We start from the raw sequence: 27,313 nt of genomic DNA on the forward strand, positions 1-27,313 counted from the left end.
AGCCAATATTCCATGCCATATAGCATCATGCCAAGCAATAAAAGCTGGAGGCTGTCTTTATAAAATAGCTGTTGCTTGGAGACATCCGTCTGCTTGTGGGAGGTGGTGAGTGATTGCTTTTTTATCACTGTTTTTTTTTCTTCAATTAAACTGTCCTTATCCTGACCCATGAGGTGGTTTTTTTTCTTTTGTTCTTCCTAGTCTCTCCCCACCCTGCCGGGTGTGGGAGTGAGTGAGCGTTTGGCAGTGCATCATTTGGAAACAAAGTGAAGAAGGCTTTGGGAAGGGTAGGCCATCGTAGGACAATTATGAATTAACAGCATGATATGTCTATGAACAATGTGTTGTGATCTGGCACATGTCAGAAGGGTTTCCAATAGAGACATGGAGGCATGAATGCCACAGAAGGCAGCGGTGCAACCATGCCTGACATCAAATGCAAAAGTCCATCACTCCTACTTGAAAAAAGGTAGAATTGGAATAACTTGATTCTAGGATGTTTAGAGAAACATTGATCCAAGCTTTTAAATTTGGCCTATTAAGCCTAATAAAACAAATGGAGTAGAAATATGATTGCTGTCTACTCCATCCGATCAGGGAACAAAGGGAATAGGAAACATGAATAGGAAAAAAGAAAACCTTATAAATGATATTGGTATAATGATAAATAATTATAATGTGGCCATTAAGACCCTGGAATGGAAAGGTTTCTCATCACTAGCGGCTGGAATCAGGTTCCAGAAAGTGCCTTGACATGAAAGCAAATGGAACTTAAGAATTGCTTGCTGCAGCATTCTCTAAATTTATGTGAAGACTTACATAACAAGGTTCTTATGATGGAAGGCTCGACAGAACAAATGAACAAGACCTTTCTACTCCTGAGATCTTAATACCACGAAAGGAAAAGAAAAGATGTGGCATTAAGTATCAGGAAAACCTGCTGGTACAGAGATCTGTACGGTAATGCCATTACCTAGCAAAGGAAGTTGCTGGATCTTACACAATTGCTGCATTATTAAGAAAGTCTTCTGGATCTCTCTTTTTTCCTGCAAGTGATTAAATAATTAGAATCATAGAATGTCCTGAGTTGGAAGAGACCCACAAGGATTATAGAGTCCAAGTCCTGTCCCTGCATATGACAACCCCACAGTTCACACCACGTGTCTGAGGGCATTGTCCAGTCTCTTCTTGAACTCTGTCAGGCTTGGGGCTGTGACACCCCCCTGGGAAGCCTGTTCCAGTGCTCCACCACCAGAGAGAAGAGATCAGCACCTGCCCTTCCTCCACCCCTTGTGAGGAAGCTGTTGGCTGTGATGAGTGAATAGTTCTCAAAGTTGGAGTTTTCATTTAGGAGTAGGCCAACACAATGCTGTAGGAACATATATGAAGTGACCTCATAAGATCATATTATCTCTCAAGGCCTACTGCTTGTAAAAATAGTGCTCTCTTCCATAGTGGGGTGAAGGAAATAAGAAACGTCATTTTTCTTTGAACAAAGCAGTACTGCGTAATAATAAGTATACATGATTTATCTGAGACTTGCTAAAGCTCTGCTAAGACCTTTTACAATCTAATACAAATGTTTAAATAAACAAAACTAGCAAAACAGTCTGATGTATATATTGTTTGCTGGAAATGTATTTACATCTGATGGTGACCTTTGACAACCTGGCCTTTTTTGGGTTCCCAAGTGGGAGCTGAGCACTTACAAATATCGGACGGCAAGTAAGAGAACAATCTTTACCTCGGCTCACCCAGATGATGGTACTGTTTATGTGCAAGCAGTGGGGCTGCCTCAGCCATCACTCACCTGAGGGATTTATTGGAGTGGGCCCTTCCTGAGGAGGGCAGGGGCTTCTGAATTTTCTGGACTGGCAAAGGTCTTAAAAAATAGTGCAATATAATGGCATAAATAATATATAAATTTGCTGATCTACACCTTATTTTGTATACCACACTGGTCTGCCAAGCTGGGACCCTGTATTGTGTAGGTCTGTGGTATGCCTGTATTGGAACAGCAAGAAAAGTAGGCTTTCTCTTGTGTAGACTTGGCTTTATATTTTTATTTATTCAATTCTACCCTGAAGCTTACACAATAAAGAGGACTAAAAATGAAATGCCACTGATTGTTTTTAACTTATGCACAGTAAATGTCACACAAGAAGAGATTACTAGTTCAGGAAAAAATATCCTACTATGCAGGAACTTATTGCTAGTACTGGTTTGAAGCCTATGTTTGCTTTCGGTAAAATTCAACATCATGAGGCAATAGGAATAGCCTTGATCATTGTACTTCTGAAATGAAACAAGGACCTGAGTGATTGCAACTCAGCTAATAAGTATGTTAATAATTGCTAAGCAAAGCCTGTGTAACATTTTGGCATAGCGTTAGTTTCATTTATATCACCCCTAAATCTTACAAGCTCAAATAAGAATTGATTTCACTTTCATTAACTGACTGATTTAATGCAAATATCACAGTCATTTTTGCCTTTGAGAAACAGATTAAGAAAAAAAAAAAGGCAAACCTGGCATTTGTTGTATCACTGAGCACCTGAAAAATGTCAGCGTAGCTTAGTGAGGTAGTTTGTTTCTTCTGTTTTTTAACTCCCTCAACTGTGGAACACGTGGACTTCAGCTATGCATTAAAAAAATTCAAAGCCTTTTACCATGTTGTGGTCTCTTTACTTTGGAAAAGAGCAGTGCAGGGCTTTCCAGGTTTAGCTTCCAGGCGTAAATAAACTCAGTTGGCTGAACCTATTCAGGAGCATTTAGTGTCCATTCCAAGAAAAACATTATATTGGCCCCAACAGAAGTAGTGTCTGAATACTATTTCATTTTATTAATCACTACTTTTCATTTTAGCGCTATCTTTTGATCATTACTTAAGGTCTTCATCCAGCTAGTTTTTGGCCTGGTAACTGGCAGGTGAAGTTGGCAGGCTGTCAGGATTAGTGGTTGTGAGGCAGACGATACAATCATGTACCAAGTAAGAATGAGTATACAGTGTGTTGCTTCAGCTGTGTGTAACTGAAGGTTTTTAAAACAACTCTGATGTCAGTGCTTGATGGATTTTAGTTTGCGCTAAAGCAAGGTGGAGAGAATGGGCATGAATGTGTTTTATAGATCAAATATTCAACTAACAAAGAGACAAAGAGGAAACTGGGACATCAAGTTCTCCCAGAGACCTCCTATGTACTGCTAAAAAGTCGAACCAAATGGTGTTTTCAAAGTCTCTAAATTAGCCTTCTCCAAGTGAAGCCAGCAGTAGAATTCCCAGTAGTTACAATGGATGTCAGGTTAGGTCACTGTTCTTTAGGCCACTGGAAGTCCTACCTTCTTCTACTTTTTTTCTTTCTTTTTTTTTAGTTATTTCTGTGTGTCCCTAATGTTATACCAGTGGCCTCTGGACCTTAAACTTCAAACTTGCATCCTGCTTCTCTTGTAGTCATCACCGTGCTGGCATGCAGGTGGCCTCCACTTCGGTGTAGCCACAAATTTCCCCAGTTGTGAGGAAAGGGCTTGTGTGCATTTGAGCTGTTGCCTCCATGTAGTCTTGTTGTGCTCTCTGGACTGAATTCCCTCACTGTAAAATACAGATAATGGCACTTCCCTGCCTACATGGATTATGTGGATTCCTCAAACTTTCTAGGGATAAAAGCCAAAAAGTAATGTAACAGGTGATGTCTTGCTGCATATTTTATCTACTGGCATAGAACCAGTACTCCATTATTCAAAAAAATGGAGACATAGACAAGAAAAACAAATTAAAAGCAAAGAAAAAAGAGCACTATTAATAATAATGAAGAAAACCAAAATGGCATGTGACCTGATTTCTAAAAAAATAAATCCCTGCAGATACACAAACAACTACATTAAATATGATTCCTCATATGATTAAATGAGCTCTGAACTTGCCTACCTTACTGCTTGCTTAAAGCCATTTACATTTTTTCTGGTCTGCACATACCCAGAATATGAGAAGGGACTACTCAGTACATGTACTCTAGTAGTTCCTGGACAATAAATTTTAAAGCTTCTAGAGCAGGGGTGTCAAACTCATTTTCACCGGGGGCCACGTCAGCCTTGTGGTTGCCTTCAAAGGGCCAAATGGACAGTCCCAAAATTACATTCAGCCCTTTGAAGGCAATGGCGAGGCTGACGTGGCCCCCGGTGAAAATGAGTTTGACACCCCTGCTCTAGAACATTAACTATCTGAGGATGAGTCACAGCTGGAAATCAGTAGGTGATATACAAAGTGAACCAGATGGGCAAACACATACACAAATAAACCTAATAGGAATCAGTAGACAAAAGTGCTTGAAAAGAAAGGGAGAGGTGTTTTTCTAAATTTGCTAAATAGAGATAGAAATATTTCCTTACAAACTGTAATGAAGTCAGATAAAATGTAAAGTAGCAGACATTTATCTCTTTTTGCTAAAACACTGTCAATGCTGTGCTGCCAGACACATCTGGGTGAAGTTGCGGAAGGGCCATCAGGAACAGTTAGACATGGGGTTTCCTTCTTCTGCCAGCTTTGGTCCAGTGCTGTCTTCTTCAGGCTTTTTTATTGCTTGAAGGGGAACTGAAGGAAGCATGAGAATTTTGCTGCCTGGGAAGAAAATATAGCTGTTAAGAGCTATACTGCAGCTCTCCATTGCCATGTAGGGTTTCTCTAGATCAGCCATCACCATACTAGTCAAATGCTGAATCAGATAAATTAGGTCAGCATGTGACCAACCAACCTTCAGAGTTGATAATACGCTTTATCCTTCCCATCTTGCTGCAAATGTTGCTTATTGCACTTACTGCACCCAATGATTTATTATACTTCTGTAGTGGTTTGAGCAGCACAGTGAACATGAGGAACATGGCAGTTGTTGCTGTTAACTCAAAGTGGAAGAAAGTTTAGCACAAAGGGCTAAAACTTCCCAGTCTTCCATGGCACCAGAATCTCTTGGAATCTGACCTCTCACCTCCAAGTGCCTCAGGCTTCCCTCCACAAATACAAACTTTACTTCATTTTACATGATCTACAAGATATGTAGGCTAAAAGCTTTGCTACCATACCATTTTGCACTACAGATGGCACCTTGCAAAAACCAAACTCTAGTGCTTGATGTCCTTTGAGAGCATGACTTTTACTTCCCAAAGGTGGCGTACAGTTTCTTCTGGAGTGCCATTTACTATTTTTTTTAAGTGCACATTTTAAAATGAAATTATTTGTCTTGCAATTTGTGATAAGGCAGACATATAAATGACATTTTAGTTAGTCATGGCTCCCAAAGTTTTATTCATGCTAAGCTTTGAGATAAACTTTTTCCTGAGGGAGCCAAACTGTTATATATTTTCTTCTTAATCTACTTGGTATTGAGATTTCACTGCCAGCTGGAATGAAATATTAGAGATTTTCATTGTTGTTATAGAACTGAATTTTATAGAGATAATTATTATTGAATATTTCAGCATACATCCTGTACTTAATCCACTTAACATACACTAAAAAGAACCCAGATTGCAATACCAAGAACAAGTCTGTAATTGTTTTAATCTGAAAGATGAAGAAAGTTCAAGGTAAAGAGAGTTCAATTAACAAAGGCAAACCTAGATGTAAAAATAAACAGACTTATTTGTTTTCTTTATATCACCGTAATAAGTCATCTTAGAACATTTAGTTAAATTTTAGTGTTTCCAGAGTGTTTTGCTAGTAGAGAACATAAACCTACAAGCTCTTGAAAACCTTGCATCTGCTTATGCCCTCAGGTTGTTTTCCCTCTTGTTTCATGCTTGTGTCCTGTTTCTCTTTGTTACCCCCATGGCTGCCCAGGACCGCTTCCAGAGACGTGCATGGCGACCCAGAGGAAGCGTTTGCCAAGGTTGGCATCATGTCTGCTGGCAAGCAACACTGGTTCATAAGTTTTAAGAAAAGCAAGACTCCCGTCTCCATGCCAAGAACAGAGCCAAGAGTGTGTGGGAGCTCTGCAGTCCTGCTTGTCCAGTCAGGAACTGCACCCTGTCTCTGGCAGGGACATTGCCATCACGCCTCTAGCCGTGACCAATTAATTGTACTTAAAACTCAGCAGGCCCCACCACACACATTCACAACAGGTCTTTGCATGAGCCTCTGAGGCTACTGAACCAACTGGATAGCTAAAGTTGGGTGAGATTAATTGCACTCTGATGTTTCAGATCTGAAATAAGAGGAACAGTCTGAACAGACACTGAAGACTTGGTTTGTTCTGTTTTGTTTTGAATTATAATATCGATTAGATTTAAGTTTTAGTTTGGTTTTGTTTTTGTTTTTTTAAAGGCATTTTCCATGCAAAAAAAAAAAAAAATTGGTGTAGGAAATTTTAGGTTTAATACACACATCTCTGTAGGAATTCTAGCATTCTTACAGTGTCAGCAGAGCATTAATCTTGATTTTTCATGCCCTTTAAATTGTGGAAACTATGAGGATCTCACTGTAGAGAGAAATCAGGTTTACAGCCTATACCAACTTTGTGCATGTATGCATACAGAGGTATATGTATTACCACGGAGAAGATTAGGACATGTGCTATTAAAATCTGCAGGATACACATTTTTTTTGGCAGGGTGTAAACCTGGATTCTGTGAAAAAACCCTATGTGACAAGGGCCTATGAAGTCCATCTCTAAAAGTGGATAATCTTGAGTCAATGCTAGAACACCTTCCTTTATTCTCTTTTCCTGCCCTTGCTTATGTCTTAGACGAATACTCATCATCCCATCCACTGACAAGTTCTTCCCAAGAAAGAGATGTTTCTATTCTAGTCTTATGACTCATGCCTGCCATGCTCTGTCCAGGCCAGAAAAAAATACAGGAGCTGATCTATAGTCCATTGACTTCAATGGACCTTGATCCAGGGGCATAAATTACATGTTTCTACATGGCAATTAAAACATCAACTTGTCAGGGCAGGCTCTACCTCAGTGAAACTGCCTTACAGTGAACAAGTTTTTCTTCCTCTAGAAGAAAGACACTTAAAAAAAAAAAAGGAGATTCAGTTTTCTTTTATTCCGAATATTTGTGGGTAAGAAATATAGTGATGAGCTCCTATGTAACACACTATCAAAGTGAAACTAAGCATTGTGATATTTATCCTAGCCTGCTGGCAAAAAGCCATATAAATTATAAAAAAGACCCAGGTATAGGAAATCAAATTGTGAAGTAATCAGAGTTCACAATAAAATATCTGCATTAAGATAATGTACTTAAGTGGGCTACATTGCAGCATTCTCTTGTATCTGTACACTTTAATGTAGCTACTTCTGTGTATATTTTAGTTCACCAGTGCCAAAAGGAAAATGGCTGTTAAGAAATGGCCATTGTCCTCTCATTGCCACTTCCTTTCTCTCTGGTTTTTTGATGCTACTAGTTAATTCTCTCATTTTTGGTACCTCATGCATTCATCCCTTTGTTTCCTCAGACTTGTAATGTCAATTCCAGCTGAGACAAATACTCCACTGCAACTGGACATTTTTGTAGTGAGCATGAGATTTCTTTATACCTCAAGCTTCTTGCTTTGCACTGATTGATATGTGGCACACCCATCTTTTCAGAAACCTATGGTCATGCCATAAAAAATATTAATTCAAACTTGATAAAAGAAGCCCATGGCCCTAGAATTTATTTTTTGCTAATAGTATGTTTTAATCAAAGGGCTAGCCTCTCAGCTGGAAGTTCGAATCAGTCAAGGAGATGCATGACCCATCTGGCATCTTTATACTCAATTTGTATTCACATGAAAAAAGAAATAAAGTTCATAGTTTTAACCATTTTATTGTGCGTTGGTTTTTTTTTTTTCCAAAACTGAATTGTGCAAATTGTTACATGGTATGTTGGATGTAGACAGTACCCATCTCATTTCAGAATAAGACAGCAATGTAACACGCACCAAACAGTAAGATTGTTCAAGTTTGGAAATGCTAGTAAGCTTTACTTACAGTGTTAACATTGTAAAATGAAAGATGTCCTCTGCCCCATACAGTTTGAACTGTGAATATATTTTCAGAAATATACCCATATTCTAATTCAGTTTAGGAGAACGATGATAGAGAAGCCCCCTGAGAAGTCTCCTCCTGTCTCCCTTCGCCATGTCCAAAGTACTGCTGTAAGCACATGAAAAATTAAGCCCTGTGAGTCTAGCTTGCACAACACTTAATCTGATCCAGTCACCACTGCAACAAATCACAATTAGAGCTGAAACTGTACCCTTAGTTAATATTCAAGTGGTAGCAAAGGCTATAATGAGCGTGTAGGCAGGTTTTGTGTTCTTTGTTACAAAGATACAAACACAAATGTGGCATAAAGCTGGATGTTTCTATGAGAATTTGGTTTGCAAGCAAGACCCTTACAGAAAGCCTGTTAGGAAGGAACCCTGAGAAAATACTGAAGAGCCACAGTCTTCCCTCTGCCAAAAAAGCTGTTAAGAAATACTGCCTCAAAATCAAAAATTGCGCTGAATGAGCAAAGGAGTGGTCAAAAATAAAGATAAAACAGCTGATGCAGGGAACAGCCTCCACCCCACTTGACGCTCACGCACTCACACACAGAAGCAGGCTGCTCTCTCTCTCAAGAGCCACAGCTTTCTGACTATAAGTGTGAAGCAAAGTTCCTCATGGTAAGCCTGTCTGCCCTCCTTGCTGACAGACCGCACAAGTTTAGAAAGTTTAAATTTACCCCTCGTTGTACCACGATGAGCAAGTCTGTCCATTAAAACAATTACTCTTTCTACTTACTGGATTTAAAATCCTTGGCATACCTTCAATGTGATTTTGGTATGATTGCATATGCAAGAAAGCAAAACCCAACAAACTGGGCCAAATTCTGAACTCCATGTCCCTGAAACCACTGGGAGTTTTGTCTAAGCAAGAAGTTCAGAATTTGGCCCTGATAAAAAACAAGCTTTCGCAGCAACACGGTCTGGCCTCAGCATCACTAGTCAAACCAGTGATCTCCCATGCAGGTTCTGTTCCACTCCAGGCCACAGTTCCAGCACCACTCAAATCTGCACTGGGGACGAGGACATTTCATGTGCATGCAGCCACCTGCAAAACAGCAACACAATGGCTTTGGTACTTGGCAAATGCTTAGAGATATTAATCAACAATTAACAGTGAAAAAAACAACTTTCTTAGGCATTCATTTACTATCCAAGTAGAATATTTAATAAAAGAGAAGTACAAACCTGAAGAATATTTTTTCTTGGGCTTTCTAAAACCTGCTACTCCCTTGCTTATTGGGGTGTAATGTGGTCTCCCTTGAGGGCCTGCAGCAATAGGAGGAAATTATACGAGACTGTGCTAGGGATAGGGAAAAGAGATGACAGTCTGTGTCCTCTCAAAGCAGCCGTGGAGGTGTCTGCTCAAGGATACTCTAGCCTAGTCCTGCTGTGAGCCAGAAGATGAACAAAATTCAATTTTTTAAAAAATTTGGATTCAACAACTGAGAGACTTGCAATGACAATAAATCAGGAGATAAAGATTTTGCATGGCTGGCTGCTGTGTATATCAAAATCACATCAGTAATTTAAGTTGATTTGACCTTCTTAGTATCTGAAGCAGCCTTTTGATCGCATTTATTTTTACTGTGTGTTGGGTTTCTTACTTGGCCATACTGAGAGAGCAGCTTTAATCTCTCTGCTCACAACCTTGATCAAATGTTTATTTTGTAATATATGAAACATTAACATTGTCAAAGGTCATTACAGAAATACACTTCAAATGGAGATTATGTTTCTTAGCATACAAAAAGATCTCTTGTATAATTCGAACTGAAAGAAAAGCGTGCAATATGAAGAAATGCTGAAATGTCATTTTGGTTTGACTCCAGATGGTGATAGGAGGTACAGGGAGTGTGTGTTCCCTACTGTATGACCTGCTACCCCTACACCACCTTTTTTATAAATGCCACTCCAGAGTGATTCTCAGAAGGTAAAAACATCAGAACACACAAGAACTGGTTTGTTAAAATAGGTTGGTCTGCTTGATCTGACATGAGAGAGAAAACTAGCTGTGACGGCAAGGTCTATTCATCAGTTTATATTTTTGTGTAAGAGATACAATTTGCCAGGCATTTTTATCCTATTCAAATGTAAGCATACCAGTGACCAGCCTCCATGTTACACTTTACTTAACATTTAGATCCAATCCTCTCTCATGATTTGTACTAAGCCATCACTGGGTAAAATTAATCTCAGTCCTGGCGCAGGACCCAAACCCCACCAGGCACCCTCTGTCAAATGTGTGCTCTATCTGCTAAGCTACATAAATCATGTTATTCTCTGCTGCATGGCAGCTGAGATCAGCAGTCAGAGCGGAGAGTGCCTCAGGCAACGTGGCCTACAGCTCTGTGAGTGCTGCAGTCCTCCGAGAGACATGGATGTGTGTTTAAACTAACTTAGACTGGAACTAAGCTGCGGGAAAGTGTTTTGCTCTTTCACTTTGGCTATTACAGAAAAGTTATTGGCGTACAGAAGTATTCTACAATGCCAATAGCTATACAGAGTGTTGTAGAAAAGTTACTGACATAGAGAAATACAGGCTATTACAGAAAAGTTATCAGCATGGTCACTGTCCGTTGTAAAAGACAGTGTCCACGGAAGCATTTGGGGAGGAAAGGCAGATTTATTCTCTAGTGTGGAGTCAGTGTACTCCTCCCAAATGAGGACTGTTGGCAGACTTGGGTGTAGAGTCATCAGCGTCTTGATACGAGCTGTACTTAGGCAGAAGTGAAATGCTCCTTTCAGTTTGCTGTGCATTACCCCATGACCAGAGAAGAAAGCAAGCACTGCATTTCTCAGGTGTCACGCCTTAATTTGCAGATCACAGAATCACTGAGGTGGGAAGGTACCTTTAGAGATCATCCAGTCCAAACTCTACTGCTCAAAGCAGAGTCCACTAAAGTATGGTGCTCGGGGTTGTGTCCAATTGGGTGTTGAATGTATCCTAGAATGGAGACTCTTTCTGGGCAATCTGTTCTAGTCTTCAACCACCCACGCAGTAAAAAGCATTTTATGTTTAAGTGGAATTCCCTGTGTTTCAGTTTTTGCCCATTGCCTTCTGTGCTTTCAGTGGGCACCACTGAGAAGAGGTCAGCTCTGTCTTCTTTGCTCTGCCCACCAGGTATTTCTTTATACAGTCCTTTTATTGTTTTTGTAGCCCCTCATTTGACTTGCTCTGGTCCATGCCTCTCATGTACAGGGAAGCCCAGGACTGGACCCTCCACTTGATATGTGTCTCATCAGTGCTGAGCAGAGAGGCAGGATCACCTCCCTTGACCTGCTGGTGATGCCGTTCCTAATGCAGCCCAGGATGCTGTTGGCCACCTTTGCTGCAAGGGCATATTGCTGGCTCATGTCCTACTTGTAATCTACTGGGACACTCAGGTCCTTTCCATCAGGTTGGCCCTGCATTTCTCTTTGACGAACTTCATGAGGTTTCTCTCAGCCCATTTCCCAGCCTGTCTAAGTCCCTCTGAATGGCAGCACAATCGGCCAATTCCAGCGTGTTTAAACATTTCTGGCCTGCTGCCGTTGTTTTGGCATTTTCCTTTATGAGGCACTGTTCTGACATTGGCCAGGCTATAAGCAAGGAAAGGTCTTTTCCTGCATATTATCCATTTTCATTATTTTCTTTCAAAGGTAAAAAGTGTAATAGCCTTTATTTCCTTTTTGACACATTGGGGATTTCTACAAGGAACTTTCTTAAACATTAGTGGGAGTTGTGTAAATGGTGTCAAATAGAGATATCCTGTTTGTGACTAGTGACAACTGCCTGTAATTAACAGTAAAGATTCTGTAACAGCGTCCAAGAGAAAGTAAAGGTCCTAGCACTGTTTCAAGCCTGATCAGAAGGGGTTTTTTTTTCTATTTTTTTTTTCATTTGGCTAGGCACAAACTGTTAAGTATGAATAGTTACAATTATTATTTGTCTGTTTATAACCCTGTTCAAACTTCTGCTTTCCAGCCTGTTTTACAAGTCTGTAAATAATTTTTTGACCTACCCCTCTGTTATCTCTCTTCTGCTGCCCAAATTGCTCTCCACACTTTGCCAAATCTCATCTCACCTTCCCACTCTTAAATTCATGCTTTCTTTCATTCTGTTCATTGTGCTTGAAGAAGTCTCCCACTTTCCATCTGCCAACTGCCTTATTTTCTTTCATTAAACCCCAGATTTCAGGATTTTGTCCTATTTCTTCCTCAGTAATATTTCTGTGGCATCACTTCTTGAAGTGTTCGCTCCTTGCAGTTTTCAGTGTCTTATTTTGCATTTTCAGAGTCCCATTTGAATAAGTGATGCCACAAAACTAAGAAGCATCCTCTGTACTTAATATTTGTATAATATTTAGGCAATAATTTTAATATATTTTGATTAATTAACATAAATACAACTAAATCTTGGAACAGCATGAACCTATAGGGTATAGCCTATCTACTGTTCCTGTTCCTCATTTTAACCGCCTCAGTGCCAGCAAACTACTTTTCTTCCTACATGGTAAGCACTGATTAGTGCGACCAGTTTGTCAGAACTCACATTTCTTCCTCTGACTTGCTCTTTTGCTGTGGGCATGTCACTGGGTTGCAATGGATCTCATATAAATTCAGCTATATACTGTGTAGACATCTACAGCAGGATTAATTCTCCACACCCCTCTTTTAGGTGTGATTCTTCTGGCTTACATTAGGTGCATGTTTTATTTCATCATGAGATGAGTTTTGCTCTACAAATGTCTGGTTTTTCCATTGACAATGGAAAATCTAGACAACTAGCTGGACATTCAGTCATATGAATGCTACATCAAGTGTCTGTGCCTTTTTTTCCATATCTATAAAATACCCAGGCATGTTGTGAGGCTTAATTAGTGACTTTAGAACTCAGTGATTTCAGGATAATTTAGATAAAATGACAGAGGGAAGATTCAAACTCTATGTGCTCTCCCACTCTTGGGATAATAGTGTGCATATGTACACATGCACATTCATACATTTATATCGTAAAATGCATTTTAAGAGACAGTTAAGTATGAGATATCTAATAAATTTACCATTTTTTTCTACTGGAATATTGCAGCTGGGGCATGGCTTGGTTGTCTTCTTGATTGTTTCTTTAGATGCCTCTTCCCATCGAGCTTGCATGGCTGCATGTTCATCAACCACATATCCCTGCAAAGACAGAGAAAAACTACCTGTGGGCACAATACCGAAAGGCCGTGCTGGGACACGATGTCTACACTGAAGTGGTAACTACTCATGAGCAACAGACAGGAGAGACTGCAAGGCCAAGTAGGCTGGGCTTTGTGAGAGATGGAGAATTTTTGCTTCAAAATGCAAACTTATTTTCTCCCAGCATGCACGAATCGTATATTGAGTTAGCTCTTGGGCTGCAGGGTGGCAGGAGGAGCTGCAGCACTGGAGTCTGCGCCACCCTGGGGGTCCTTCCTACCCACAGCTGCAGCGCAGGCTGTGTCCTTCCCATTGCTCCCTGGCCCGGGTGGCCGGCAGAGCCCACGCAGGAGGGCACAGCGGGCAGCAAGCCGTGCTGCATACACACGGATGGGGAAAGCAAAAAGGTGAGGTGAAGCGGGAGTCAGATGATCCTGGCTGAGATGTGACGTGTTGGACACCGTAGGTTTGATTCTGCTTCAGGAATTAAAGCCCTTCTTGCAAGAAAAGCTAAAACACCAAGGCAATGCAACGCTTAATAATGTAGAATGGTGGGGTCCCTGGAAGGAAGCTGTTTTTCATAATAAAGTGAATAAAGTGCATGTCTTTGTTTTAGAGGTCTAGAATTCATTCAAACATACATCTATATAAAATCAAGAAGCCTTAAGAGGAACAAAGAATAAACACAAAAATTGTGGAGAAAAAATTTAAAACACACAGGTGGATGACACAGGTGGAAAAAGTCATCATGAAGAGTGTTCTTTTAAAAGGGACTCCCGTGTTTGTCCTATTTATGACTGGGACAAAATTACATAATCTACACAAGTGTCCTACTTGCCAATTTCCTACCTAAAATGATTGTACAAGGACAAAAGAGATGGCAGTGCCTTGAGTCGTTTCTATCACGTAAGGTTGGCAACTATGTGAATAGTCACTGTAAACAACATATGTAGGCTCCAGCCTTGAAGTTCTGCTTTCTCCATTCACAATGTGGGTTTTTTCAAGCATGTGGGAAAATTATGAGCTTAAATGAAATTATATGATTTGTAAAAAGACCTATAACTTCTTTGTGTATAGCTTCTAAATACTTGTAGGCTGTTATCTGGATAGACTTAACATTTATTTACATGGATAATTTTTTAGATATTTGTTTCTCGTAAGACAGAAAAAAGAAATTGGCCCAACTTTTAAACATGCAACACAAGCATAACTCCTCTTGATTTCTGCTCAGTTACTACTGAGAAGACCTGTGAGTTTTTGCAGCATAAGACCTAGATATTATTTCTTGGCTGAAGCCACTTGAGTTAAAATAACGAAGTGCAACATCTGCAGAAAGTCATTTGTAGCTCATCTGGTGGCCATTGCAACATGCATCTTAAAACAAAAACCAATCAAACACAGCAACCCACAAAAATACCCCATTCCCCCCTGCCCCGCCCTGGCTTTTTAAATCAGAAAAACATTAAAAAATGTGTTAATGGTATTATTTCTTTTATTTTACTATCTATATCTGTCTCCTCAGCCCTCTAATTCCATTTATTGCTCCTCACTTCATATTTTTGATGTAGAAGTGACAAAGGTGAATGAAGTCTTCTCAGCTCTATGCTAGAAGTGACTTCTACTTTTGGCTCTCGGCTTCTGGTCTCAGCCCTGCACCCTCCTGGATTATTCAGCAATTTGGCAAGATGATGACCTCTGTACAATAGGACATTAGTAAATTCTGGAAAACAGAAAAAGTGTCTCGGGCTAATAGCAAAGAACATAATCTAGTATTGATCTCACAACACCTTGATCTTTAAGGAAGGATGACTTCAGCAAGCAACCCGAGCTAACTCAGAGAGGCCTGAACACAAGATGGGAAGAGTGGGGAACACTTGACCTGGGCCTCAGTTTGCTCAGTGACAGAGGGAAGATGACATTAATTTTATCTGGTTGTAATGGGAATTAATGACAATATGTTTAAAACTAATTCAAGATGAAAATCACTACAGCAGTGACAGCTATTGTTTTCAGAATAATAGCTACATGAGAAGACCAGAAGTATTTTTAATTTTTGTAGTCAACCCAGAAGAGCTTCACAGTGGCTCTGTTTTTCCCAAATAGGCCAAATCCAAGCTGTGTGGTTCAGTACTTGGAAACATACTTTTTCTTCATCTTCATGCCTTTGTTGTGCCCTAATAGGAAATGCCACTGAGGCAAAATTTCCCATGCCCAATTTATAGTTCGATTTGTATAAAGATATTTGATCTTAGTTCTGGAAAACAAAACAAAACAAACAAACAAAAAAACAAAAACCCAAACAAATAAAAAAACAAACAAAAAATCAAACCAAACCAAAACAAAACAAAAAAACAAACCAACCAAACCCAAACAAACTCGGGAGAGCTTGGAATAAGTGAAATAAACAACTTAAAACCACACATATGCAATTCACCAAGAAAGACCAAATGGCTGAAAACAGCAGAGTGAATTATTATGTTAGTATTTTGCATTGCATAAATCCTAGCATGAAACAGATGCAGCAGCATGGTATTTTCAGCCCACTAGAGCTGAAACATCCCTCCTATAACTAGTCTTGCTGAATGCTAAGTTAAATACTTCCTGTTGCAGGAAGCAAATGCAGAGAAATGGTACAGTGATGGAATTCCTCTGATTCAGTGAAGAAATTATACCGTACTGATCTATGATCCCCCAATGTTCATGTGCTTTAATTAGTGCTCCACATACAATGACTACAAGCACACATATATTTATTTGCACTTTTTCCTCAAACAATAAAGGGAAGGCGAATGACAGTTCTCCATTACCAGTGTCTATATAAATCATGTTCTTTCATCCTAAGCCAGCACAGCTGATCTCCTTGGCAGTGGCCTAGGCAATAGAGCTGGTCTATCAGGTGGAGGTGACTCACTTTATTTGGCCTGCCTGGTCTTGGATGGGAAGGTCAGAGATGCTCCAGGGGTGCATTACATGTCAGTTTGCCAAGGAGAGCAGACTTGGACCACTTGTGATGCTGACCCCACACAATATGCTCTGGTTCCCCAGTTATTACAAAATATTTGTCCCAGCACTAGTGAAATCTACTAGATTCCATCCATGCCGCTTTATGAATATTTTTTTTGATTCTCAACTGTGCTGCACATTATTATCAGGAATGAATATCCATAAGTAATAGGAAGCTACAGTAAGAGCTGCTGCAAGCATTTTTCAACACCCCTTCTGCAATATCCCTTAGTGACATAGGTGAAAAAGTCTGTATGGTTATCTCTGTGTCACATTGAAGGATGTAGATTTCCTTCTATTCTGTTTCTATGCTGAGTTATTTGGAAAAGCTAACAGGGATAAGGAGACTACAGAGACTGCTGAACACCATACAGCAATACAAGAACATGTACATGGAAAGCTTTTTATGCTGTTAAGCAATATCAGGCAGTACTGGGAAAAGTCCTACAGAGGCAGAAAGCATTTGGAAATAGAAATAAAGTGTCCTTCGTGAAGCAGCATCTCATTCAGGTAATAGGGCACGCATCGACTGGTCTGTAGCACTATGTAAAGTAAACGAAGTTTGTGTTCGCAGTCAGCAACTAAGCGATACCCTCCAGATTAAAAACGTTTATGGCAAAACCTCCTCTTCAGATACTGGAAGCACTAGATACATAATGTTGAATTCTGACATGCACTGCGTTATATACTGTTTATGTAAGCACACTTCTTTTATGATCATGCTTATTTTGCCTAGCATAGACATCAGCTGAAAACCGAAGACCCTTGATTCAGACTAGAATATGAAGCTTGATTCAGAATAGAATATAAAGCTGTTAGCACTATGTGGTGCTTAGCTTTAGTGACTGTAATTTCTGGACTCCTGTTTGTTTGCTTTTGGTGTTTAATTCCTTTCTGATATGCATACCTTTAAAAACTGTATCCTAGTGCATCTTCCTTTAAATCAGAAATACCTTTCCTTTTGATCAGAAATGCTTGGGTTTAAATTAATCTTCCTTGGAAAAATATGATTTTTTAAAATAAACAGAAATATGTTAAATTATGACTTTATGTGAAATATAGCATTTTAAAAATGGCTTAGATGTCTCAAACCAGAAAGTATTACTCATCTTCCAGCACAAATGTGAGAACTATGGATATTTGAAAGCACTTGAAAGGAAGACAAATAATAATCTATTGTGCACAAAGCAATGTTCAAACCACCATAACATTTAGATTAACACAGCCCACTAATTATTTTGGGCTAGACCTCTAAGCAAAAGCAGCTTCATCTGTTGAAGCTTGATCTACAAGGGATGGTGACAATCCAACTTCAATTTCTTTTGTTTTCTCGGCTTCTAGCGGGCTCTTTATGAACATGTTCACATGAATTAACATCCTGTTGTGTTTAGTGGTGTCTTTTACTTTAGTTGGGGGGGTGGGGGTGTGTGAAAACAGCAGATGTCTAAGGCACTAGATAGGCTGGATAGGCTTTGGAGAAAATGCATTATTTGAGTCATGTAAGAGTCAAAATCTCACAAAGAGAGGTGTACATAGCTATGGAACTAGTGTTCTAGCCTAGAGAAAGATTTGGGTTGATCAAAACACTAAAATATGACTACAGATAAGGAACAAGAAAGATATCCTTCAATGGGAATATGTTTCATGCTCAGGAAAAATAGAGGTGTCAGTACCACTCTGATCCAGTTAAATTCACATGAAGCAGCTTTGTGAGCAAATTTGTCTGTTGTGCCTAGGGAATCCTGCTGTAAAAAAAGAGTTCCTTTATGGTGACAGCAACTAGCTGAAATCAAAGTGATATACACAGGATATTGTGTCTGATACAAGATGAGAGTGACTTTCACTAAATAAAATCAGAGCACTCTGGTTTGGTGACTCTGCACATCAAGGTTCTCATTCTGCACGTTGGGGCTGTTCATATCAGCACAAATTAAATTAAGGTAGCTGGTGAATATTGAATTTACAGTGCTCTGAAGTAGCAAATTAATCTAATACAGGTCATTCTTGCATAACTGTTTTCCACGAGTGAAATAAAGAACATGCCTTCTCCTGTAACACAGCTGCAAATGACTGTCAGCTTAACCTCAAAAACAAAAGCAGCCTGTCACATCTTTTTACTTTATTACTACCCAAAATAGGAAAGCTAAAATTCTCTCTATATAGTTCCTATCCATTTCTCATTAGAAAGTTAAGACCTATTCTCAGATTTCCTCCGGTGTATCTTTATTTATAACATAGAAATAAATTTTACAGGACATTTCCTGGTTATACTTATTTTTTCTTGCTACTTTAATTAGACATCTGTGGGTTGAAATGTCCTGTGCTTGACATTGTGAATATACCAGCTACTAAACCCCTGACCCTCAGTTTCTATTCCATTTATTTAAGATACTTTAGAAATCAAGCTAGGTGTGCCATTTTTTGTACAGCCATGTTTTATTTAACTTTTTAAATTTATCTGATGGAAAAAAAAAATCAATGGTCTAATAATAGATGTTCCACATTTCATACTGTGACTCAGGACTCATTGAAAGATGTTATGCATGATGAACCTCTTCAGTAGCTCTTTCAGTAAAATGCAGTGATTTTTTTTTTTTTTTTTTGTGGTCGGCATTTACTATTTATTCTTTTGATTAGTTTTCCCCTTTTGAGTAGAGAAATAAGTTTCCATAGAAATGCTGTGTTTCTCATCTTAACTCCTGCCTGTAGTACACCATTTCAAATAACTTCACCTTCTGTTTTCCACTGTTCTAAAAGCAGTAAGAAAAGTTTGCTGAAATAGTGAAGAAACAATTCTAAAAGTGATATTTGCAATATTTAGAGCATAAACCCAAAACACTGATAACCAAGAACTGATTCAGAAGGTCACATAACTGTGGAGTCCAATAAAATGTATGTGTTTTCCCTAACAACTCACCCTTCACTAAAGGCTCAAGCAAAAAAAGGAGCTTGCTGCTTCCTTCATACAGTAAGTCTGGAGACATATGCCATCCCATAATTTTGTCAGCATTATGTCTTTCTGTTACAATTTAACATGCCCATTGCACAGTTTTTCAATTCCACAGCAATATTGTAAGAAATACATTGCACTGAGCTTGATTACAATGAAGCATTTGCCAAATATTTCATACCTTTGCATTAAAATAATTCAGCTAAACTTATTTTGAAAGCACCTCTATTTGGGAATTCCACTTTAAAATAAAATTCTGAAACGCCTTTTGATCGCAGTGGGCCCATATGTTCTGTTGCATCATTACAGAAAACCATCCACTACAAAGAGACCAGGCTTCACAACCCCGCATCCCTGCTGAGAATGCACAGGCATAAGGAATTCGACAGATGCTTGGTGAATGGGAAGCCTGGTGAGCAATGTCTGTATATTTTATACCACCTACTGGCAACTTTGAGATCTGCATACATGGGAAGAAAAGATGGGCTCTAGGTGAGTGAGCTGGGAGCTTTTCCAGGAACGACATTACAAATGATGTCAGCAGGTGCCAGGTGATGTGACAGGCTTTCCTGGAAGTGCGTGTGCACATGGGTGTGCTTTTATGCCACACCTGTGCAGCAAACAGCATCTCTGGGAAGTGATTAAATGGGTTTGCTTCAGAGCTGATCGTTTGCCTGAGAGCTCCTGACTGAGCTCGTTTGAGCCCAGAAGCTGTGGTTAGAGCTGAAGTCAGGGCCAGGTGTCACATGCTGGCAACTAGTACCAGGTTTGCACTGACTCACCTGAGGCACTGCTGGTCTGGTCTGACAGGTGCCTGGCCTGACAGGGGTTCTGGATAAGTTTTGTACTGCCAGTGGCAGGAAAGCAAAGTTAGTATCTGGATCCTGCATTAGCAGCCTGAGTATTCTAAGGACTGGGTCCCAAATAACAAGTAGCTGAGGTTTGATTTGAAGGTGGTAGGTCTGGGGATAGGCTACAGCCAGGATAGGCAGCACCTCACAGGTTTGGAGTGGCACTGAAGTTAAGTTTTACAGCACTAGCTATAAACATACACCAAAATAGACTGTAGATGAAGGTTTAGAACATGCAGCTTTGTGGCTCAGTAAAAACACTGTTGCGGTTTCTTGTAAGAGGCTACAACCTTTGTGCCAAGCCAGTGCCACAGGCCTCAGAAACCCTCAGGCTTTCCCTGGACTTGTTTTGGCCTGCCCAGAAATTTGGTTTAGCAAGTGACAGCAATTATTTAATGACCAGGTGACTATTACCTATTTTGCTTTTGTTTCTGTATAAATTTGTATGATTGCATGGTTTAATAATGTTACATGCATTTTTGTTACTAACAGACAACAGTGACAAGTGTAGGTATTATGGGCAGAATGAACAGTCTCTGACCCTAAACCAAAATGCTACACAGAGGAGTAAAGGCACGGGATGACAGCAGAGGCCTTGAAATCACAGGTGCAGGATGATGTGGGAGGCCCTGGTTCTATAAACAGCTCTCCAGTGGTCAGCTACCCAAACACAGCCTTGAGAGCTGGGTGAAACCAGCCTTGGGGATAACAAAGAGAACAAAGACATAACCAACTTCAGAAAAACACACCATAGATAGTAAATTTGAATTCAATATCAACCTGCAGACCAGTGAAGGAGTGTGTTAAAAAACATACAAAAGTGCCCCCAAGCAGACCATATGGCAAGGAAGGAAAAAACCCCATCAGTATCAACATCATACTCATCCTGGTAAAGGAGTCACTATGCCAGCCCATCCCAGATGGAAACCATTGGAGTCCAGGCCCCAGACAGGCAGTGGAAGGTTAAACATAACACCAGTTAAGTGGGTGTTACCAGAAAGTTTGCACATCTGTTATTTTAACTATATATAATTTGAACTCTAAGTCCTAGCGTTATTGCAAATGGACTAAAGATAGTTCTTTGATTAGCTTTCTAAGATTTTGATCAGACTAACAATAAATTTTTACTTTGCATGTACAATGAACCTGGTCTGAAATGAACATCTTTAGGAGGTAATGAGATTTTCAATGTAATAAGTTGACAGAAATTTACATAATATATATTCCATAACCTGTGCGCAAGAAACCTTCTTATAATCATACAATAATTGGCTTGGCAGGATAAGATAATCAGCAGCTAAAACCATCTTGGGGAAAGTTTGTCCATAGAACTATCTCTAAAACATACCTTCTTATAACCCATTTCATCCAGTTTGTCATTTTTTCCAAACTTTTCTGTTTCTGTGCCACACATGCCATTAACTTATTTACATATGCACCACTTTTACATCAGTGTCATTGCTATTTCTACTACAGTTTAGCTTGCAGGTGTCTTATCATCATGCCAAGTACCAAACCAGTCCTGGGAACTACTCTGTATGTGTTCAAATCTAATATATAGTCACGTTTTATTGTCCAGCTGCTAGTGAGCAATAAAGTGCATTACTTAACATGGTAAAAAGCAAACTGTCTAGACAGGTTTTGTGCTAGGAAAGCTAGGCTGATGTTAAGCTGGGGACTCACAGAGGAAGCTGGTTTATGACTAGGTTCCCTATCAGCATAGGCTGTCTATGGGTGAGGTCAAAAAGGGTCAGGAAGCTTGGTTTTGTGGTGTGCATAGTAGGGACTATGTGGTTATTCCCAAACCTAAGTCTGGCTGGAGTCACCTTTACTGTGTCATTCATTCTGTCATGCACACTGTGCCTTTTCATCCATCAAATATGATTACTTCTCTCATCCCAACAAGAGGCTATAATGGTTTTAAAAGAAAGCTTCTCAACTGAAATTGCCACAGATATTTTATTTTCCCTGAAATTATGTAACTTACACACTAAGATGGGAAATAATCAGCCCTGCACGAGTAAATGCTGAAGATGAGCTTTCAATGTCCTATCAGGGCTAAAAATGGACATTTTGATAGAAAGAGAACAGTTTATCCATCCCAATGGACTATGCAATGTCTCTGCAGAGATCTGAAAGATCATTATGTACCAGTATTTAAAGCTAGGCTACTCTCTGCAAGCCAGCTGCTGAGTTGCCTTTTCTACCCCAAGCAGCAAGCAATGCCCTCTAGTTTTCCACCATTATGAGGTTCAAATCCCCGCATTTCGAATAGCCTTAAGCAGTACATGGCACCTGCTTTGTTCTTGTGCTCTGCAGCCATGGTTGCCCTCTTCCTTCCTCCTGCCCACTGACTCCATCCTCCTTCCCTGCTGCCCTCCCTCCCTTCTCACCAGTCTCACCAGCCCCGCTACCCCTCTTGACCTCACGCTTCCTCTTTACTCCATCTGACTTATGGCCAAGCACAGGCCCCTTTCACCATCGCCGTTTCTGCTTCCCGGACCCTTATGTTTGTCCCATGTCACCCGTCACCCCAAGGCTAATTCCCTTTCTTCACTCTTCCTTCCTCTTTCTGGAGCTTGCACTATATCTCTGACAGGTCACAATCCCTCCCATCAGCTCTTGGCTGTCATAGCCACTTCATGGCCACTATCATGGGCTCCGTATCAGACTCTACTTTTCTTTCTGAGGGATATCCTTCTCCAAGGCTTCCCAAATCAGTGTCAGGCTCTGAGGGCACCACCAGACCTTGCATTCCCAGCCTACTCCCCTGAGAATCCCCTCACTCTGCTAATGGCCCAGAACCCCATGTCAGCCCCTGGGGCCATGAGCCCCTGCTCAGTGACACTGCAGCAGGGCCTGTCTCCAGCTCCCCACAGCCCTGCTCAGCCATGAGCCCACCTGTGGGCCCACTTTCCACAATTTTGGCCTACCCCTGTCCTCAGGGGGTTGCCAGGCCCTGCCCTGAAAGACCCATGGAAAAGCCCCAGGGAACTGATAGTCCTTGCAGTGCCCTGGCACACAGGCCATCAAACAGGCTGCTTTGAGTGGTACCACAGCTCTTCCTGCTCTACATGTTGCCATCAACTTCGGTCCACCCAGTTTCTTCACAACAACACATGTTTTTGGCTTTTCTTCCAGCTCTTTCACACTCCTCATGCTCCACCGTATTCATCTCTATCATGCTGACCTAGGCCTAAATCTGCCTGCAGTGCTTCTTCTCATGCTGGGAACGTCAGAGATGTGCAGGAATTTGCAGAAACGTGAAGACAACAGAAGGTCCTTTCGCTACTGTAGCCACTAGAGGCTACAGTAAAACCTGCATTTTTCCTATAGAAAATATTTTCCTGAGACCATGTGTCCTGCACCAGTTCTGGAGAAAAACAATTTGGTGGCATTGTGTCTGGTTTATGCTGAAGTTCAAGCAGCAGGAGCTGTGACAATAAGATCTGTCTCTAAAATAAGTGATATGGAAAGGATCCAGACAGGAGTCAAACAGCGGGACCTGCAGACAACCCTGGAAGTGTGTTATTCCCACTTTGAAACAGATGATAGTCAAAGATAAAATGATCCTTCTCACTGCCTCAACAAGCAGTAAAATAATAGCAAATTAACTCTGACACACAGGGTTGTGCACCTAGCAGGGTAGGGCTAAACAGAACAAAAAGGCTGAAAGCACAGGTGGATAAATTAATCTCAGTGTGAGAGGGATTAAAACAGACCTCCCCACACTTCTCTCCATAAATACCCCACGAATGTTTTCTGTGCATTGTACAGGAGTTTTGTATGCAGGACAGCTTCGTAGTGATGCTGCTCGGATTAAACCAACATCTCACCAGCACCTGGGTTTGCCTTGTTCAAGCTACTTTTCAGTTTTCTCTCCTGGTTACACAAAGTGAAGGAAAACATTTCTTCAGTGGCACATCTCCACCTAGTGGAGAAGTTTAATTAGTGCGACTCTCTTAGTTTCTTAAGAGGAAAAGGCGGCTGACCTGAAACAATTACCTTCAGCTTGAGTTGGAGTCTAAATGAATTTTTGGTAATCTGTGGGCTTGTCTGTACTGGGGAACTGATTTTCATAGCTGAGAGAGTTATTCTGGTACTATCGTTTAGCTATTCTGGAACAGCTCTTTGAGAGCACAGGCAATTTTTCAGGAACAGCAAAAATGTTCACATTACACTGGAAAAGTAAAAGTAGTCAACTTCCCTAAGTTAACAGGTCTAATTAAGTGCAGTTCATGTGTTGAGATTCTGGACCAGATGGACAAAGTGCTCCTGTTATCATCAGAAGCTAAGGCAATATGCAAATATATAAAATAAACCACTTCTTACGGTGTTCTGATTTTTCCTGGCACACCTTTATCTCTGCCCTAGAGCACGGAAATTATACAAACTCTAACTTCCAGAGAGCCAATATTGTTGAACTCATTTGTAAGGTGCCTTGTTGACTTTCAGTACTCTAGGCAAAACTCCAGGCATAAATAGCTTAATGGATATAGGCCTCACTGTTCATGTTCAAATATATTCAAGTTCTATCTCTACTTAATTCAGGTAAGACATTTGGTCTTGGTCTCTTACTTTAGCAAGCCACTGGTGAGTTCAGGTATCTCTCAGTGTCTTTGTTCAAGTTATTTTGTTTTCACATAACTGTGAATGGGAGCTGGAAGACTGTTCAAAGGCTACTGCAAACAAGAAGAGATTGTTCTTCACAGAGGGTAGTTTAGCTGCAAATCTCCTTGTCATGGAGTAGTGTGAATGCTAGAAGTGCATATATATATTTCTCCCAAAAAAGGGGTTGCACAAATTCATGGGATGAAAATTTGCTGACAAGTGCTAAACACAAAATACCACATCCGAATCACAAACCACTAGAGGATGGGAAAGTAAATGGAGTTTGAATCTCATACAGTACCTATGTTCCAGGGCACTGGAGGTAGATACCCTCGTTATGAGGACACAGGCTGTTTAATTCTGGCTTAACGAGCTTTAGCTCTTTTTATAAAGCAGAAGAACTTTACTAAGAAAAGTTAAAGAGAAGAATCTCTATACAGGTCATAACCTAGTGCAGTGTCTCCAAAGTACAGCAAATGACCTGCCTCAAGGTAGCAGATGGCAAAGGTTCCCAGTAGGCACCCAGCTCCTTCCTGGTCTCTACATTCAAAGAGTGAGATGCCCCAAAAGCCAGGCTCAGACAGAGCCTGCCTGCAGGCACAGACAGGAGCTGGGCCTGTCTTGCTGAGAGCTGGCCAGGCGCAAGTCCCCATCAGTATCTGACCACAATCCTGCATCTGCCACGTTGGATTGTGTGGGGCTCAGGGTTTAACTTTCCTTTTAGCTTCAAACATGCCAGACATCTGAATATCAGAATATCAGTTTTCTGCTTTTCAGGAGAGCACCCTGAGCATCAAGCTGTGAGATATTTAGGGGGTACCTCTTATCTTCCTTTCACTCTGTCTTTCTTTTGAAGGACTATGAGCTATTTGCCATGGAGAGCTTGAATCTCAAACAAAGAGAAATGCCAGGAGAGTAAAGCTATTTCTTGTTCAGGTCTATATCTACAACAGCTACAAAAATATGGAGCAGCCTTGAATAATTATAATCTAAAAGCTTCCAGCCTAGGCAATCTATTTTTTATTTCTCTGAGCTAAAACATAAATAATGAACAGCATTTTCTGCAAAAGCTGTATAAAAACCCTGTTATTCTGTCCAAACCTACATGATTTCCTGATTGGTGCACTGAATATAAACATACAAACTGAAAGGCAACAAGACTACAGAAAGCCTTTCAAAAGTGTTCATACTGAATAGAGACAACCCCAAAAGCCCATTGGGAAGGCCTTTCCTTTATCAACTGATGGCAGAGTCCTGTGTTCCTCACAGAATTCAGCTACTCTATCAATCAAAGCGACCGAAATCCACTGCAAAGCCAATTCGGCCACTCCAATGGCTGGAGTAATTCAGCATGAACATAATTGCTTTTACTTAGGATTATAATTAGGACCCATTTGACAAATGTCGCTTTAGCTGGGCCAGGGATAATGATCAGGCTGTAATGAGTTATGGGATCCCTACCTTCTGGGCCATGGCTCCCTGTGTGCTGAGGAGAGAGCTGCATTCCCCTTCATGGTATTCTTCTTTACATTCACGGCAGAACACAAACTGGAAAACAAACCAAAGCACAGAAGTCATAAAAACACATCAGGGATATAGACAGCAGGTTACAATCATGAAGAGTCATACAGCAGATGATCTCTTGCCCTTCTCATCCCATTAAATTCCCATAATCCTCCTAATTGTGCATCTTATTATACACTCTGATCATTAACACAACAATTTTCCTGTTATTATTATGCATTTCATTGGTGAAGTAACATAAATGTCATTATTAAAAATGAGATTCTGCTACATGGTCCATTTAGGGACAGAAAGTCATACTACATACTTCTGGATTTATTTACCCTCCAGTGAAATCTGAATATACAAGAAGGGTGCTGGATAACACAAGCAGTTCTGTTTTATAGTGTTTACTAATGGAAACAGTCTGTTCATAGTTCTGAATCAAATGCATTGTCTATGGAAAAATATTGCTGACTTTACCAGGGGATGATAACTTTTTTATAGGTCATGTGAAATACCATTTTCTAGAAAATGATATCCTTGCCATGGACTTTTATAGAATAGTTTAAAAAAACAACATAGAACAGAACGATAGGTTAGTTAACACACGGTTTAAGGGACTACCTCTATACTCTTATGGCATTTCCAACAATTGTTTTCATTTTATCTTCCTTAAATTACATTGTTCTTTACATAAGGCTTCATTCAAAAGTAATGTCTTTTGCAGATGAGTGAGACAGCTGTCCCTATCTCAGTCTAAGCTGCCTCTGTCACCTAAACTGGTTCATAAGTATCAAGTCTGATGCCTTTTTTAAAATTCTAAAATGAAGATATCTGTCTTGACATGCATAAAAATCTTTGACCCATCAATGCTGCATTAAATCTCACGTCCTTGCAGGTAAGGGGGAAAGTCAATAATGTAAAATGGGTGTCTCTCATGATGTTTTAAAGCTATGCTGTCTTGACACAACTCCAAACTCTGAAAGATCTCTCAGGGGTAAGCCATTCTGACTGGCTTTGTAAGCAAGACTGATAAAACAGCCATGATTTTTAGATACAGAGCTGCATGCACACATCATGAATAAAGGATATCAGGAGGACATGACACTAGAACATTTGTCTGCTACAAATTCCAGCTTTTGCAATTTCATTTTGAAATCTTTCAAGCTGTATTGTCACTTTTCTAAGAAGCACTGAAAATCATAT

General features: G+C 40.2%; 1 protein-coding gene across 3 annotated transcripts in view; it reads right to left on the reverse strand.

The window, feature by feature from the left end:
• Positions 1-7,787: 7,787 nt before the first annotated feature.
• PRKN (parkin RBR E3 ubiquitin protein ligase) overlaps positions 7,788-27,313 on the reverse strand; it is a 732,020-nt gene continuing 712,494 nt past the window's right edge. For all 3 annotated transcript variants that reach the window (XM_065057577.1, XM_065057579.1, XM_021295975.2), the window contains 3 exons: positions 26,063-26,149; positions 13,069-13,186; positions 7,788-9,071 (listed from right to left, as the gene is read on the reverse strand). In XM_065057577.1, coding sequence (XP_064913649.1) covers positions 8,962-9,071; positions 13,069-13,186; positions 26,063-26,149 — 315 coding nt within the window. In that variant the 3' untranslated portion in view covers positions 7,788-8,961. The remainder of the gene's footprint in view (positions 9,072-13,068; positions 13,187-26,062; positions 26,150-27,313) is intronic.

This window comes from Columba livia, chromosome 3 (assembly GCF_036013475.1).
Source record: "Columba livia isolate bColLiv1 breed racing homer chromosome 3, bColLiv1.pat.W.v2, whole genome shotgun sequence".
Classification (NCBI taxonomy): Eukaryota; Metazoa; Chordata; class Aves; order Columbiformes; family Columbidae; genus Columba; species Columba livia.